At 36.3% G+C, this 18,812-nt stretch overlaps 1 protein-coding gene across 3 annotated transcripts; it reads left to right on the plus strand.

The window, feature by feature from the left end:
- The first annotated feature begins 1,990 nt into the window (after positions 1 to 1,990).
- On the plus strand, positions 1,991 to 16,180 carry myzap (myocardial zonula adherens protein). 3 transcript variants are annotated; one of them, XM_016512024.1, is made up of 15 exons: positions 1,991 to 2,024; positions 2,460 to 2,540; positions 3,305 to 3,379; positions 8,027 to 8,122; positions 9,696 to 9,854; positions 9,981 to 10,073; positions 10,190 to 10,303; positions 10,405 to 10,557; positions 11,813 to 11,938; positions 13,036 to 13,164; positions 13,245 to 13,339; positions 14,216 to 14,321; positions 14,456 to 14,539; positions 14,824 to 14,930; positions 15,020 to 16,180. In XM_016512024.1, exons 2-15 carry the CDS (start codon positions 2,472 to 2,474, stop codon positions 15,354 to 15,356), a joined length of 1,743 nt encoding a protein of 580 aa, XP_016367510.1. In that variant the 5' UTR covers positions 1,991 to 2,024; positions 2,460 to 2,471; the 3' UTR covers positions 15,357 to 16,180. The 3 variants fall into 3 exon arrangements, with proteins under 3 accessions (XP_016367510.1, XP_016367509.1, XP_016367511.1); XM_016512023.1 differs by lacking the exon at positions 1,991 to 2,024 and having other exon boundaries at positions 2,427 to 2,540; XM_016512025.1 differs by lacking the exon at positions 1,991 to 2,024 and having other exon boundaries at positions 2,427 to 2,540; positions 14,869 to 14,930.
- The last annotated feature ends 2,632 nt before the right edge of the window (positions 16,181 to 18,812 follow it).

Consider the following 18,812-nt stretch of genomic DNA (forward strand, 5'->3'; position numbering starts at 1 on the left):
GACCACAAAACCCATAAGGGTCATTTTTTTAATCTGAAAGCTGAATAAATAAGCGTTCCACTGATGTATGGTTTGTTAGGATAGGACAATATTTGGCAGAGATACAACTATTTGAAAATCTGAAACCTGAGGGTGCAAAAAAAAAAATCTAAATATTAATCAAATTGCCGTAAAAGTTGTCCAAATTAAGTTAGCAATGCATATTAGGTAATATAATACTATATAATATAATACTACTAATCAGAAATTAAGTTTTGATATATTGACGGTAGGAAATGTACAAAATATCTTCATGGAACATGATCTTTACTTAATATCTTAATGATTTTTGGCATAAAAAATCGATAATTTTGACCCATGCAGTGAGGTTTTATTGCTACAAATATAACCGTGCTACTTATGACTGGTTTTGTGCTTCAGGGACACATATATATATTTGTATATGTAGAACTAAACTTCCTAGAAGATAACCTATGTGTGCATTTAATAGACCAAATGATAAATGTGCATTTAATAGACCAAAAAAAAAAAAAATGTAGGCACTGTTCACTTGCAGAAAGTGATGAACACAATGCTGAATGGTTGTTATTTAAGTACCTCTTTGTAGCCTCATATTGATCACTATATTGGATTGAATGGGACAAGCAGAGCTTCTCCAGTAGGACCACTCCAAATGGGATCCTGTTTTCCATCATGAAAGGCTGGAAACATAATCCCTGTGACCTTTCACATGCTGCTTTAGCTGTTCATCATGCTAATGGATTTCTAGATAGTTAAGACTTTTGTCATACAAAAATTGATAATCACTCAAATGGCCCATTTATCCCTGTGATGATTGATTAAATTGCTTCAAGGTCTATTGTGATGAGGGGAAAAAGCAATAATAAGTGCGATTTACAGCCTGTATGCGTTTTCCAAGGGGTGAATTTAACAAATATAGAGGGTTAATGATTACACTGAGTCATGTAGTAGACTATCTGTTCCCTAGATTAATGATTGACCTACAATTTGCGCACTTTGAAATATATTAAGCAAACAAAATCACGCAGATTAAAGATTTCTTCAAGCAAGTTCAAGGCATCTGCAGTGCAATTTGTCTGACTGCGACACCAGAAATGGTAATGGTTTTTTTAAACTGTAATTTATTATAATTACAATTATTAAAGGGATAGTTCACCCAAAAACATTATCTCTGTGTCTGAATATGCATGCTTCCCTATAGTATGAGAAAAACAGTAGTATGTCCGAATTCACATATGACCTACTATTTTTAGTGAGATTCTGAAGCGTGCATCATGTTAACAGTTTATTATCCCATGAGGCCACGGGAGAGGAGTTGTAGTGAAATGACACAACTGATGCTGATAGGTCATGTGACCGTGACAACGGCAGATAGTAAGTCAGGATTTCATCCATACTACCCATATTTATATTATGTAGAACATACTTTTTTAATGGTCGCAAATGTAGTACCTACAAGACTTTCATCATTTACTGACTTTCGTGTCGTTCCATACTTGTATGACTTTCTTCTGCAGAAATCAAAAGAGAATATTTTGAAGAATATTGGAAACCAAACACATTAATGACTGTTGACTTCCACTGTTTGGACAAAAACATTTACTTTGAGACATTTCCCAAAAACAACCACAGGAGAACAAACGTCAAACAGGTTTGGAATGACATGTGTATGAGTAAATGATGACAGAATTTTGGTTTTGGGTAAATTATTACTTTAAAAAGTTCTTAGTTATGACTCCATGAATCACAATAACAACAAATTATGTAAATTATACCGTGCTTTTTTCTTTTTGTTCCTGCTTCTCCTTGTTAGTCACTGATATGATCCAATTACTAAATTAAATGGAATTGAAATCCACCACTATTGTAAGCATAATAACTCAAGCCACATTACAGTCAAAAGTGGCGTAACCCTCCTAAGGTGTGACGCCTTCCCGTGTAGAAATGGAGAGGGCTCCACCCCAGCACTATCAACCCCACCCCACAAAAGCAGCCGGCTACAGGTAGGTGGGAGCTGGAGTGCGCACACAGGTGAAATGTTGCTCGACGGGTCTAATAGGAAACAAAGCTTACGTAGCCAGCACAGATACTGAAAGACTGACAGCTCTCTCTCTCTCTCTCTCTCTCACTCTCTCTCTCTCAGTCAGGAGGAGTCTATATGGGACGCTGTCACTCTGGAGTTGTCTGCACACTGGAGGGCTGTGTTTCTACTGACCTCTGCATATTGGAATACTGAGCCTCTTTTTTCCCTCTCTTTCTGTCTCTGGTCTCATCCGGGGGAAGGAATTCTGGCAGAGCTGTTGAAGGGAACTTTTTTTCATTCTTCCCCTCTTTAACACACACACACACACGCACCACGTATCTCCTCCTTTGGTGTGTAGCCTGCAGTGGTGGGCACAGACGTTGATAGTGTTTGTGTGGATGTGTGGCGTGGACAGTGAAAAGGAGACATGCTGCAAAATGGCATGGCTGGTGCCATCAGCACCACAACCACCACTGAGATACCAGACCTAAATGAGGTAGGAAACACTCAATCATATTTTCTTGCTCTTTTGAACTCTGAATTTTCCTGACTATAAGTGATTCTCAGTGAGGTGTTTGCTTGCCTGTGTTTGGTTCGGTTTCTGTCTTCTGTTCCTCCCGGCTGTGACTTACGCATTGGACTGTGCCCTAATGGCTCGTCCATATCCAGGCTAATCGAGCGCTGTTGACGTGTGCGAGGCAGCGTTGTGTTGTTCAGAGAGGGGCCTGTAATAAGAGCCACCGTCCTGGGAGGCAGGGCCCTGTCATGTTTATTTTATCAGGGCCTGGCGCTCAGCCGCTGTTGCTGCGGTCAGCTGCCATTCAGAGACATTCTTACAGCTAATCAACTGACACCCTCTCAGATGGCGCTAACTGGCAGAGAGGGCATCAAACCGATGAGAACCACATTTTTGACTAGTAGTTATTGATTTGAATCGAATAGATGGCCACATCTGAAGTGGTTAATCATTAAAGTGTTTATGGGCAGTCATATTTTAATACAGTTTTGTTATACAATCTGTCTCAGTGACAAAAAAAATCACTTGGAGCAGCTTGTTTTTTTCTTTTCATGCATGACATTTCTCGTAATAGATAAGCGTTATCTTTGAAAGGACTTAAAGTTTTGGTTTTGGTTTCAGTGAAATTGCTTCCATTTTATCTTGAGATAACAATCATCAGATTGTCCACCTAATTAAACTTTTTTGATTCTGGCTAATCGTTGTTTGTTTGTTTCTCTGTGTGTATGTGTGATGTCTATCAGAGGAGAATCAGGCGTCTCAGATTAACCCTCCGGCCTGAGGACAGTCCAAAATCCCAGAATGAATCCGTCAACTCTGTAAGTATCATTTTAGCATCTTTCAGTAAAGTTCTTGCGGCCCGACAGATTGGCGCTAGCCATCTTTTCACGTCATAATAAACAAACTTCCTCTTTTACCTGACTTCACACAGTCCCCAATCTGTTTGACTAGCACCACATATGGCATGATGTCCTGATAACAGGATAAGCTCAACAAGATAACATAAATGACTGATTTCTTTAGGTTATGACACATCAGCTAGAGATGCTCTCAATCCAAGGTTATTAACTTGGTGTCTGTGGTCCCTGAAAACACTCCTTAGGGTCAGTGGAAAAGATGTAGAAAATATTTTCTTCAATTTATATGACATTTTAAACTATTTAAATATATTGAGCTTTTTATTTTAAAAAATGTTTTGCATTTTACACTTTTTTAGATTTTTTGTTTTCATATTTTACAATTTTACCATTTTTACTGTGTTTTGGAGCAAATAAATGCAGCCTTGGTGAGCATAAAAGTCAAAAACATTTTAAAAAATCTTACTGGCTGCAAACCTTTGTGTGGTAGTGTGGATATTTACAGGGGTGGACTTAACATTTAAGCGAGGTAAGTGGCCGCTTAGGGCCCCGGGGAATCAGGGGGCCCCATCTGATATTGGTGAAACATATTTGCTGTATTGAGCAATGTAGCCAATCATAGACATATCTCTTTATTTCTTGAAAGCAATGACCAGAAGTGTTTAAGTTAGAATCCACTCACCGCACAAAATGCCAAGTTTTTGTCTAGTGCTGAGTTCTGCGAGCTTGGGAATCCTCTCATTATAACAAAGTGTAGATACAATGTAAATAATGTCTGGAGATTTTTGCTTAATAATAGATTACATTTTCAATTTGTTTCTCGGCAAACCCTACCGTATGCCTTCAGAACACTTGGAATATGGAATGAGTTGCATGGGATTATTTTATGTTTGGAAAAAGATTGAAAAAGTTTGCAATTTATTAAATGGACAAGTGCAAGCATTTTTTATTATTATTTTAATAAAAATTAAAATCTTTTGTGATCCGAAAAAAAATAAGGTAGCCTAATATGGCTTTAGAACCTGAACAGCACCAGGTTGACTAATTACTGGTGTGAAGCGATAAATAACCTAAACTATAAACTATGAGAGCAAGTGAGCAAAATAAGGGTTAGGCGTAAAAGAGCTCATAGTTACTGTGTTGGGGCCCCATACCTGGAATTTGCTTAGGGCCTCCAAATCACTCAGTCTGCCCCTGGATATTTATATTTTATATTTATTTATATTGTATATAATATGACAAGTCGATTAACAAAAACAAAAAAATAAAACAAAAAATAATTATAGGCTTTAATTAAAGGATTTACATTTAGGCTTACTTTTTAAGGATGTGAAAGATGGAATTTCAGAAAGGGGAAATTTTCAACATTGTTTTGTCTGTGAATGTTGGGTCAGTGTTTCAGAGAGATAAATCAGAGACTGTGTCCTTCCTTTTGCTCTGTCACTTGGTTTGTGCGTCATAGATCCAAACTGCCAGCCCGTAACATGCCACACACCTTTACTGATAAAAAACATGCAGATAAGCATGCATTCTTGGAACTACATGCAAAGATTCAATAGTTTAATGTCACTTTACTTACTAATCCAATATGTTTAGAAACAAGTTACAAGTTAGTTAGAACAAGTTCATGCAGATAAATATAATTGAGCGGCCCCCAAAGTTCAGAGTCACATGAAACAAAGCTCATGAATTTGAGTCACCTATTTACCAAGGGAGGTAAAGTTAATTTTAAGCTTGTTTGCATATACAGCTTAGTCTGTGTGACAAATTAATTTGTATGTTTGACAGTAGTTGCTGTAAGCCTTCTACAGACAGTGGTGTGCTGGGAAAAAAGTTAAGAGAGGTGTGTCTGCATGTACATGAATGTTTTGATCTGTACCTTGGCCTGGAACTTGCACCATGCAGCTCTTAGTCCTTGAAGTTCAACTGATATCCACCCTGTTTGGTCTCTGATAGGAGCTGCTTTGGGAACATCAGGCACTTTCATAAGCCAGATACTAATGAGAAGTAGAAATCCAGGAGCTCTGCCAACATAAAACTGTTGATGGCCTTATCAGTGTCTGTCTCGTGGGAAGGGCCAGCTGTGGACATTTTGCTGTGTGAAGCGTCAATACACAAAACCCAGGCCTGCTTGATGAGCTGCCAGTGGCCAATTCGATCTGGAATTTGGCGATTGGGAATTTCAAGTGAGGGCAAAGATTTCACCACAGATTTCACATTGAGTTCAAGTTGGTCACATAAATTTGCCACACTGCCCAAGAGAAAGCTGCTTGGTTTGAAAGTGAGTGGCATTTCATACATTGCTTCATTATTGACAATGGACTATGGACTTTTTCTCCTTGTGAAATTTTACTGAAAATTTGCTAATGTGACTGCACCTTTGGCAACAGAGATGAGCTTCCATGGAGCTTTCATTGCCAACATTTGAGAATATAACTTTTTAGCCTTTACGTTAATATTAATTAGTTGGCTCTGCATAGAAAAACCTTCCAGGTATGGATTCTAGTATCTGGGTGATGTCAGGGTTTTTGCATTGATTTTGAATATAGAGGCTTTTCATATGCAGTCCTTTGCATCATAATTAGTGACATACTGTAACTGTACAAGTTGAAACCAGGTCAAAGGAAGACTAAATGAGAAGAGGGAAAAGTACAGTCAGGATAGTTAAGTGCAAAATCTAGAGAGCATTTCATTTAACTGAGATATTCAATTACTGCCATAACAAAGAACCAAGACAAGAAACCACTGCAAATTTAAGATGGGTGTGTGTGTAATCCTATCCTCCATGGGGATACTAGTCTACCTGTGGTCTGAATTGCCCGAGTTACACCTGTTGGATTACAGGAAGGCCTGAAATTCACATTGACCCAGGGCCAGTTTTTCTCATAAAAGCATTCAGCTAAACGGCACAGAATGACGACGTAACTGGTCTCAGCAAAGCTGGAGTGGGTAGCTGTGCCAACACTACCCACTGCATGCAAACAGATATACTGTTCTGTAAAACACAGATGCTAGACTTGAGTTTACACCCTCGAGCACATCTTTATACAACAACAATAGAGCTCATTGAATAGTGTTCAGTTCAATCAGTAAGATTACGTGAGCAAGGTAGAATATGGAACGGAAAACACATGCTTTTATTACTTGAGCTAAGACGACAGATATATAGTTCTATATTGGTATATTAATATTGTGCACAGAAATATTGTCAAAATGAGCATAAAAGTTTAATGCAGCTGCAGTTTGTTGGTGTTGTCTGTCATTGTGGTTCGGCACTTTTAATGGAAGCACATTGTACTGTATGCAGAGAATACAATTCTCACGTTGTTTACAACAGTAACTGTTTCTTCTAGCATAAGGATGGTGCTTAGTAAATTTGCTCGAGTAATGATTTTTGATATTTAATTTAAAGATTTAAAGTTTACCCATAATGTAAAGTTTTGTCCTCTTTAACTCACCTTCATGTCGTTTCAGATCCAAAATACTTTAGTTCATCTTTCAAACATGTCTTTATGAATTTAATCTTTACAAATTTTATTTCAGAATTTTATGTCTTTGTAAATTTTTTAAAGCACCAGCATTTTAATGGAGTAGACTTTCAGTGAATGGACAGAATTATTTTAGGTTTCAACAAAAATATCTTAATTTGTGCTCAGAAGATGAACTAAAGTTTTATGGTTTTGGAGTAATTGATGACAGAACTGTCATTTTTGGGTGAACTATCCCTTTAATATTTTATTACGAAGTAACCATTTTTTAAAAGCAATAATGCTGCACTGTAATATCAGTATGGCCACTCCAGAAGGTTAATGCCTCTGTTAGATTTATTAGGCTAAATTAAATCCCCAAAATGATTCACAAACATTTCTACACATAACTCATATCACTTCTCAAAAGGCCAAAACTGGAGGTCCTGTTGTCAACGTTTTAAATAGCTTTCCCCTGTTTGACTGCCTCAAATTTAATCTCATGGGCTTGTGTTTTTGTGGGTTATCTGTCAAGTTCAGTGAAGTCCAGTGCAGAAGGCCATGAACAACACTGGCATCATTGTTCTGTCTCACTCCCACACATTGCTCCCCTTCAGTCAGAATCAGAGAGAAACCTTAATCATATTTTCTCAACAACTAATTCTCTATTTTAATAGAGAATTATACTCATGTTCGCCCTTAAGGTTGAGACAGAATTCAGTTTCTCTCAGTGAGGAAGCTGAAGCTCTGTGTTTTGTTTTTGAGAGGAGTTCTGAGGAGGTGTGGTCATGACTTGAATGAGATTACAGTTCTGAGAAACTATGTCCTGAGAAGAGAAAGGGGAATACCAAACCCTGAGAGTGTGATCACAGCTGGACTTCATCAGTGTTGTTCCACCTCAGTACGATGTGAAAATAGCACACATGAAAAAGATGGAATATGGTTCCTCATAAACAGGAAAGCTTATTAGAAGTAGGATTTAATTGTTGCATAAAGACATTTGGCAAGGGCAAAACCTTTGATAATGCCTTCACCTCAGCAATCTGTGAACACAACATTGGTTGTCCAATTATCACCCCAAGCATCAACATGTCTGAAAAATTTGATAAGACCTATGAAAATAATATATGTTACATCACAGGGCGAGAAACTGCTCAATGGTTCCTGGAAAAAGAAAAATGGGCTCATGCAGAGAGAAAGACCACCTGGGAGAGAATCGCCTCAACAAGAAGACAAGGTATGACAGCTTCTGAGAACACAAACAAACCTGAATACCATTACCCATGCATATGTCAAGATTAATAATCTGATTCTTCTAATATTTACCTGACAAAAAATTGCAGTTGGTAAGATTTTTTTTTTTTTAAAGAAATTAATACTTTTATTATTTAATACTACATTTAATTATTAGATTTAATTATTTAATACTAAATTTTATTATTTAATATTACATTAATACTTTTATAATTTAATAAAAAGTGACAGTAAAGGCAGGTATAATGTTACAAATGATTTCTATTTGAAATAAATGCTATTCTTTGGAACTTTCTATTCATCAGAGAATCCTGAAAAAAAAAAGTATCAAAAATATTAGGCAGCATGACTGTCTTTAACGTTTATAATAACAAGAAATGTTTCTTGAGCACCAAATCAGCATATTAGAATAATTTCTGAAGGATTGTGTGACACTGAAGACTGGAGTAATGTTCAGCTTTACAATCTCAGGAATACATTTTAAAAATAAATTTTAAAATAAATTAAAATAGAAAAAAAGAAAATTGTAATAATATTTCACAATATTGCTGTTTTACTGATCAATAAATGTAGCCTTGGTGAGCATAAGAGACTTCTTTTTAAAAAACATTCAAAAATCTTACTGAACCTAAAATTTTGAATGATAGTAGACGGTATTTTTCCACTGGATCCATTATATACTGTAATGCTGTACTTTTGGAACATAATAGACTATGTTTTTAGTATATGTTTGAATGTTTTTGTGTCACCCAGTAATATTATCAGAGTAATTTTATCTATGATAGTGATGGTGTTTAAAACACAGGTGCTGGTTTCCCAAAAGATATTTGAGTTCAGTGTGTTATTGTTTGCAAAGCAAGCATGAGCTGAAGTGTATCTGCACAATATGGCTTCAGGGCTTTCTTTGCACAGTAAAATGCTTGTTCACTTATTAAACATATAACAAAAGAGCTTTCTTAAGCCATGCAAAACATGAAATATGACTCCTTTAGTGACCCAGTGTAAAAGGTCCCAGAATCCAGAACCAGAATAAATTGTAAGGCCATTGATCCTCATAGCTGTGCCCTTGAGCGAGATCTTCTCACCTGTAGTTGCTCCTGGGGTTTGCTATTATGACACCTTTTTCACTTCACTTTCCCCTTGGCATTGTCAAGAAAGAAATATTTTCTCTATGTACATTCACTGGATAATGTCAACAGCATTCCAAGTTTCAAGTTCCCTTTCATATATTCAAGTTGAACCTGTAGACATAAAAGTTTTTTTTTTTAAATTCTTTCCGACTGGCAGGCAGAAATATGACACCCTCGCTGAGGACTATTCTGACTGTCTATATCCCAACCTCTCATTGTGAACACTCAGCAGCAATGCTTCTAATACCAGAGCATGTCACTCGCAAATATAGTCTATCAGTCTTATTTATCAACCAATAGGTGTACACACACTCAGACACACAGTGGTGACATTGGTCTTCACAGCTGTAAACACAACAGTGTCACACTCTCCTTTTAAACACATTCACAAGCTGAAATCTGAGCCCTGTGGTCCTATTCCCCCAGCACCCTGTGACCAATGGCATCGGTCGGGAACAGCCCGCTCAGCACGGGCCCAGAGTTTATGGCGTGGTGCAGAGCACAGGCACCAGCCACCAACAGGAAGTGATGGCACGCGAGTGGTCTGTCAGTCACCTGAGGGATGAGATGAGGTACATCAGAGAGGTAAACTCAGAGACTTTTCTTTTGGTACCTAGCTAACTGTAATTTGCAACTAGAAGACTAGTTAGCATGTTATTCAGGAATGTACATCCAAGCAGATAACTAAAAACCATCTTTCTTTTCTCACAGGTACGTGACTCTTTGGAAAAGGTCAGAGAGCGCATGTATGGCCAGTTTGGAGGGATGCAACAATCAGTGCAAAAATTAACTCAGGAATTAAAGGTGAGCAAAACACGGCAAGAATATCATCTGCCACCAAACCTTACCGTCAGGCTTCATAAAAATGCATTTTATAGTGGTATGACAAGTTCTCAATGTGCTGACTGTGTTTGTCCCAGGCAGCCAACTCTCATAAGCGTTACCTTGAGTCAGAGGTGAGGACGAGAAGGGCAGGTATGGATAGCTTTGACCAGATGAACAGCTCCCTCATATCAGCAAACATTGATCTACAGGTACACAATCAATGTGGTCACTGCCAGCTGACAAAGGCTTGTTCTTTCCAGAGCAACTCGTGACATTTTTTTGTCAATTTTTGAATGTAAATGTGTTGTAGAAATCATTGCTGGAAAGCTGTCAAAATCGTGTGGGGAACAGAGATGAGATGAGAACTCTGCGCAGCTCGTTGGAGAAGACAGAGGAGAAACTCAAGGAAACAGAAAGACAACTAGCAGCAGCACAGGCTGAAAACCGCTCTCTCAAAAATCAGGTGCACACACAAACAGCTGTTACACAACACTACTATTATCATTCAAACCATTCATGTTACAGACAACCTAATACCATGGTACTTTGGACTAAATTTTTTTGTTATAATTTTTTATAATTATTGTATTTCTTGTTCTTATACTTTTTTCTAGTTATTGTATATACAGTTTTTAAACCTCATATTAATTGAGAGACTACTACTATTAAAAATACAGGTTCTTTAAGTCAAGTCAAGTGAACTTTATTTATATAGCGCTTTTAACAATACAGATTGCGTCAAAGCAGCCTTACAGTATCAAATAGGAAAATAGTGTGTCAATAATGCTAAATGACAATAGTAAACACTCAATTTTCAGTTAAAGGCAGTTCATCATTGAATTCAGTGATCTATGGTTTGTAAAAGTTAATAGTAGTTAAAACTTAAAAAGTAAAAAATAATTTGTCATACACAAGGACTATTTATGTAATCTGTAATCTTTACTGCTAAAAGGTGATTTAGAAAAACATAAACCCTTTCTAAACTATTTATTTATTTGTATTATTTACATTTACATTTAGTCATTTAGCAGACGCTTTTATCCAAAGCGAGTTACAAATGAGGACAATGGAAGCAATCAAAATCAACAAAAGAGCAATGATATACAAGTGCTATAACAAGTCTCAGTTAGCTTAACGCAGTACACGTAGCAAGGTTTTTTAAAATTATATAATAAATAAAAAGAAAACAGATAGAATAGAAAAAGAATAGAGCAAGCTAGTGTTCACGTTCACTTGCAGAACGCAAGCTTCTAGAGGGCACATAAGTCTGAAGTAATGAATTTAGGTAAAGGGGTGTAGAGCCAGTGGTGTTTTTTTAAGGGCAAACATCAATGCCTTGAATTGTATGCGAGCAGCTATTGGTAGCCAGTGCAAATTGATAAACAGAGGTGTGACGTGCATTCTTTTCGGCTCGTTAAAAATGTATCTTGCTGTCGCGTTCTGGATTAATTAATTAATTATTTAATTTTAATTAATTAAATTGTTATTTTATTTATTGAATTATTTAATACACATATTTTAATCAAATTATATTATCAGAACAATTACTTGAATAAAAGGATAGTTTTACTCAGATTTCAGAATTTTGTTCTCCAGCGTGTATTGAGAGATCTAAAGAGCCAAGGAGGAAACAATGGATTTCAGTGAATTTGTTTGAAGTTTTTACATAAATAGCATGGTTATTAACATGTGACAACTAAATTGCATTTTGTACATAGGTGGAGACTTCTCAGGAGGCCAAGACTCAAGCATTAAAAGAGCTGAGTGCAAAGCTACAGAAGAAATATGAGGAACAGCTGCAGGAACAGCAGAGGAAATACAGAGAGGAGATAGAGGCTCTGCAGGTACAGATATAACCAAACAAACAGACACTCACAATGCCTTACTGTCCAACTAGTTCAGCAAGAACTGCACTGCGTGATAATGAGCGCGTTTACATGCACGTTCTTAAGCCGATTATGCTTAATAAGCCGAAAACGCACTTGGTCATGTAAACGCGGTAAGTAGTATACTAGTAGTATACTTGTAAGTGTACTATTTCAATACTCCTTGCGACTAAATTGGCCCACTTTCTAGTATATAAAAGTATACTTTTAAGTATACTTTAAGTATAACAGTAGTAAACTTTGAGTACACAACTAGTTTACATCAAAATGTTTAGTTTGTACTGCAACTATACTAAAAGTGAACATATGTATACTGATAGTCTACTAATTAAATACTTGCAGTAAAGAAAGAAGGAAATATATATCACAAAAGCAGACTTTTTCATGACTCAGAAAATGATAAAAATGTGTTCTCATCTCGTGCAGCAGAAGTAGAAGTGGTTCAGTCACAATGCTGCGTTTATAACTGCATGAGAGGATAATGTATGAGCTGTAAGTTTCCCAAGTTGTTGCAAGTTGACATGTTGCAAGCTTAATTTAACATCACAACTGACAAATGTATGGAATACTCAGAGTCAGATACGCAAATGATTATATTTTGACGTCACTACAGGGAAATAACCTGATTTATTAATGAAGTCATGTAAACGCAGCTTACTTGCGTTGTCAGGTTACTGATGTGCATGTAAACGGGGAAAACTGGTTATATTAATAAGCTGATATTTGTGAGTTATCAGCTTACAGGTGTGCATGTAAACGTGCTCAATATGACAAATGCATTTGTTTTAATGTGTGTGACTTTTGAAAGATTGTAAGTCGCACTGTAAAAAGACTACATTTGTATTATACTTCACAAGCAGGGAGTAAGGATTCCAATCTCATAACAGGAAACATCTGTAGTTCACCAGGAAAGAGAGAAAAATTTTTAAAAAATTTTTTTCTAAGTAAGGGTGCCACCTAGTGGTAATAGTGGAGATTTCCAAGAGAATGATGATAATGACTGATGATGAACAGAGGCAAATAAATGACTGTAGTTCTGACCTGTGTGTCTGCAGGCACAGCTTGATGACTACATGAGGAGGCTTGAGGAGGCAGAGAGGAATGCTCAGATAGCGGAGGCAAAGATCGCTGAAAGGGATCAAAAAATTACAGAGGTGGAGAGGCTACTAAACTGTATGGCTCAGGTAAATAATATCAGTTGGCTCAGCCTTTGCCTGTTACCCTGAAGGAAACTCTTTATTCAACACTTGTCTCTTTATAACAGGAAAAGGGTGACCTGATAAAAAAGCTTTGTGAATGTGAACAACGCTTACGTGGTTTGGACGAAACTGACCATGCAGATAAAGCTGTGGCCAAACAGTAAGACATTTAATGTATATCTATAGTATAATAAGTTTGCAGCTGAAACCAGTGGGGATGTCATGTTTCTTTAATTTAGGATGGTTTCAGTGGACAGCTTAAGATCTATAACAACCAGATACCATAACTAAGTATATAAGTAGGACTAAGAAAAATAACTTCGTTTTCTGAAGTAGCTATGCTATTTGAACATGTCTTCATGTTCCTTACATCCTTGATACCTACAGGTACCCAGAGAAAGAAATCTCACCAAACACACTGTATAAAAGACACAGCTAAATGTGACATTTATTATAATGTCACATTTATTATGGTTTGTGTGAATATTGTTTAAGGTTCACTTAAATTAAACGTTGTTAGAATATTTTCAATGTTATGTAATTGTAAAGAAATGATAAATAAAAAATGGTCTAATGATTTGTAGTTTAGGCCTGGTCCTTAATTATACTGATGAATGGCTATAATTACTCATTTTGTTCCCAGAAATGGAAAAAATAAATAAATGAATAAATAATTGGTTTTGGTGTAAGTGGTACTGACCTTCATTCATAGTATTTAATATAATAAATATTTAAAATATTGTTTTAAAATACTGTCTTTCTTTTGTTTCTATATTAATGTTATGTTATAATGTTACTGTTTACATATTTTTATGTTAAGATGAATCCCGATTAATTACATAAACCTGTGCAATTAATTTGTTTTTAGGTTTGTTTTTCCCTCTTAAAAAGTCTTCATTTTGTCCCCTCAGAGAAAAAAAAGCTCCCAATAATACTGATGGCCAATAATACTGAGCAATACCCAGTAATACTGAATTGTATTTCAGTATTTAATTGCATATATTATATCTCTCCTAAGCAACATGTTCTTTCTCAGGTCGGAGCAGCTGAAAGCGGAAGCAGCAGAACTGAAAGAGCGAATAAAGCATCTCAACGACATGGTGTTCTCTCAACAGAGGAAGGTCAAGGCCATGATAGAGGAGGTGAGGGTTTACAGAGACTGTTCGTTCTGTTCATAAAGAGAATACCATGTACACAAAATGTCCTTTCAAGGAGTCATGACACGATTATTGTAACTGAATCTTTTTAATTATAAAACAAACAAACAATTCCGCAGGTTGAAACACTGAGAGCAAAAGTTGCACAGAAGGATATGTTCATCGCTGAGCTGCTGGACAGGATTGCCATTGTGGAGTGTGAGGTAAGAGCAACGGTTTCCATGTAGCAAGATGTGATTTTTGCATGCCCCTCATCTTCACCAATCTAGAAAGACACAGATTGGTTGGAATAAGCACGCTGAATGCGACTATTCCTGAATTCATTGCTATTCTGTCAGCGAGTCCCTTTGGTTGTCATTCAGATTTCTCACACATCTAAACTGAATCGGTCTTTGTCCGGTGCCCTCTTTACATGTGAAATGAATTCTCTACTTAATTTCCCATGCCTATGGTCTGACTCTGTCCTTTGCTTTGCTTCTTTTCCTAGAATAATGAGTTAGGAGACAAGTTGAAGTATTTTATGTCTATACAGAGAGCATCTGAGACTAAAGTAGCCACCAGGGACATTGGAGTTGGCTGTGACCTCCCCATGAGGTAATGAGCGCAAGATCACCTTGCCATAAGAAATTTAAAACTGCTTTCGAGGCCATGGCTTTACACACATGCTCTTCCTGTGTTCATAGATCTGAGGAGCCGCCGTATGTCGCTCCTGTCCAACCCAGCCCCATCTCATCGGCCCCGAGATCCCCTAGCAGACTGAACTATAGCCTTCTTAAATACACTCCCGGTCAGTACAGCTCAATGCTGCGCTCCAGTGCAGTAAATACACAAGAAACTGCAAGCAGTCCCACACAAACTTCAAATTATGTTCAGACCAGCCATGAAGACGGGGACTCCAAATCTCCAACAGCCTCAGAACTGTCCTCTACCGGCAGTCCTAGAGCGAGGACCAGCCCGTCACAGATCTACACTCCTTTTATGAAGCTGATGGAGATAAGCGCTAAAATGAACATAGACTGAATGGAGTTTTACTGAAATGGCAGCAGCAGAAGCTTATGGAACATGAAGTATTGTTGTTTTGTTACTGTTTATGTAACATTAAGGTGTATGTAAATAACCTACTGATCTGTGAATAACTTATTTTGGTAGTATACTGTATACTGATGCACTCTGTTGCTTTGTTTACCAAAAAATCTAGTGATTTTATGTGATAGCTTTCTATATTTTACAGTTATCTATTTATATTTCCATTTTCTGAGACCGTATTTAGATTATTTTCTAAAGTGTATTACACCAAATATTTTGTTATATACAAAAAACTCAAAATAGGCTCAATATATGAGGGTTTCTTTCAGAAAAGGAATGATGGTAGCTATTAACTGTGATCATAGCTCAGTACTTTTTTTTTTTGTTGCTTCAATGTGTTTTGATGTGTTTAAATGGTTCTTTTTATTTGTACTAAGAGAGTTGTTGACATTAGTGGTCTCACACTCTCAGTTGCACTTTTCCCACCTGAAGTTACTGATGCAAAGACTCCAATTCACCTGATTTTTTAAGACTCGAAACATTCAGAATACCAGTTTAAACAAAGTATTGGTTATGGACCCCCATTGTTCTAGACCAGAGTGCATTATCCAAGAGGAAGCAGGCCTCTGTGGATTGTTCGCAGCATTAATGTGTTAATGCACTTTTCTGAAGACTCGCTTCAGTTGCCAAAATCACATAATTTATGATGACTGCAAATGAAGGTTTATAGACTACATTTGGTATTTTTCACTCACCGAGCACTGTATTTACACATAACTGGGTATATTGTTCAAGAAATAAAATGTCCAAACCTACAACTTGGTGGATTTTTTTTTAACTAAGGTTATAGGCCTATTTATCTGTAAAAAAAATAATAAAAGAAAAAAATTAAATCTTCCTTTATAATGGTCAGCTGAGCATGTGCTTCTAAATTATGTCTCATTGTTATGACTCAGACTTTACTGAGTGGAAACTGAAAAGCAAAAAAAGTTATAAGGCTTAGTAAATAGCATATTAACAGTAGTAGTAATATTTATTAACAGAATTATTAAACGTGGCATGAAGCTTGTTTAGATTATTTTATTGTCTGCAGGAATCTATTGGTGTTGTTTCATGGTGTTGTGATTCTGTCCAGTGTCCAGAAACCAAACTGAATAATGGAGCTCTCTATGGGATAATATGCTTCATTCCATCAGCAGCAGGTGGAGTGAATGCTGATGAATGTGCATGAAACTTCAATGTCACTGCTAAGAGCTAAGAAAAGGCACATTACAAGTATGAATGTTATTTTTATGTGTTAAATGATTGACATGAAAAAAAATCTCATTACTTTAAAATGTATTCTTGTAAGATGCTGGGACATACGCTTATTGTTTATTATTCTTATATCTGAATCAATAAATATTATTTAAAAAAATAGGCGGTTTCCCTAGTGAAAAATAAATACTAAAACGTATTTAAAATACATTTATTTCATGCTAAGTATACTACAAATACATTTACATTCAGACACTTGCAATTGTACTTTTAGTATACTGAACTGGTATACTTAAAATCTGCTAAATAGTAACAACTAATTTTGTACTAAATGCAGTTTAATTGCACAGAAGTAGTGCTGGAGTCCAACTAAAGAATATTTGATTGCGCTAAAGTGGATCTATGGCAAGTATACTTAAGATACACTTAAATATCTTGCATTTAAAGACCGATATTATTCAAAGATCTTACAATCCTCATCAATAGTGACATTAAAACACATTTTAGGCTTAATATTAAGAAATGTGCATTGAGCACAAGTAGTACTCCAAATAAAGTTTCATTTTAATTTTTATATCAGTAAGTCTCGAGCAATATGTCGTTATATATGTTAATGGTTTGAACTATACTTAGTATGAAATAAATTTATTTTATTACTTTTTTACTAGAGTTATCACACTGGAAGAGTCCGCACGCGCCGCCCCACTCATCACAACCACGGAGGGCTGTCGTCATGACAACCTAACATACCGGAAGAAAAGCACTAGCGCGTTTTGTTTATAATGATATTATTATTTATTCAGATCACTATCGTGCTACAGTATGATTATATATTAAGTATTCAAAAATATCTCTTTGACCACTTAAATCATCAGATTTCAACCTTTTTATTAGCACTTTCTAGGGAGGTCAAGAGGTCCCGCATATGAGAAATCGTTAACTAAAACAAATATGTTCTTGCTGCTAGAACAAATTACTATTTTTATTTATTTATTGTTATTGTGAATTTCCTTTTGCAGCAGAAATGTGGAGGTGCCATGATGCATCATGTGTGTGTGTGCGTGTGTTTGATTACCGTATACACCATTTTTATCTAATACTAACTGGAAGGTAATTCCAATAATATCATGGTATTATGGTACATTATATTACTTTAATACCATATGAAAAAATACCATGTTTTTCTCAGATTCGTTTTATATATGCTGACATATATATATACTGTATATAGTTAAGTATATGGTGTGTGTGTGTTAATATGGTCTGCCAAAAATTCATTCTGCAATTCAGTTTTATACTCTTCTTTCCCCTCCAGAAATAACACAAGATGGCTGTGAATGTCAGAAGAGGTTTGGAGATCCCAGAGCCATCAGATTACAGCAGCTGTGAAGATGATGATGTGATTTATTTCACAGATCTGCAGCAGCCTGATAATAATCTACCTGAGTCTGCAAGAGTGATCAATAAGTTGTTAAATAACCTTGTTGACAGTGCATGGGAAGTTATATCAGAGCAGGAGAAGATCAAGAGGGATGAAGAGAGAGCAGCAAGACAAATCCCTGTGCTGAGTGCTACTAAAGAAATGAAGGTATGTTTAACATGTACAATCATATGGCCTCATCATATTCCTTTGCACATGTGCTTTGTATGCATTTGTCCAAAATGTTCATTTTACATATGCTTATTTGTTTCTTGGTTCTTAGCTTCCAGGCAGAACTAATAGCATTGTGTGCTCTGATGATGGACTTTACCTGTTTCTGGGTCACACTCATGGTCTGTCAGTCATCAGTACATCCACTCTCACCTGTGTAAAAACATGGCAGGATGAAGGAGTGGAGCTTACCAGCATCTCTTGTGCCTCGCTGGGAAATGTGCACTCTTATGCACAGTGGATGACATGGGTAATTTCCTGAGAGTGGTGGTATGTTTTTGACAATTTACATTAAAAACTCCCCTTTTTTATTTTCTGTATTTGATTATACATATTAATTTTCTCTTCTGTCACCTAAGGTATTGCACGGCTTTTTGTGCATCACATGGAGAATATTTATTTAATTAAAGTCATCAACGAAACTGTGAGTTCATAATACTGTTTTAAGAGCTTATTTTTATGTATGCTGTTGATTTTCTATTGTAAATGGACTTACATTTAGAATTACATTGTGTTACATTTCTCACAAGAAGATATAAACC

Source organism: Sinocyclocheilus rhinocerous, unplaced genomic scaffold, assembly GCF_001515625.1.
Source record: "Sinocyclocheilus rhinocerous isolate Xijiao unplaced genomic scaffold, SAMN03320098_v1.1 scaffold2852, whole genome shotgun sequence".
NCBI lineage: Eukaryota > Metazoa > Chordata > Actinopteri > Cypriniformes > Cyprinidae > Sinocyclocheilus > Sinocyclocheilus rhinocerous.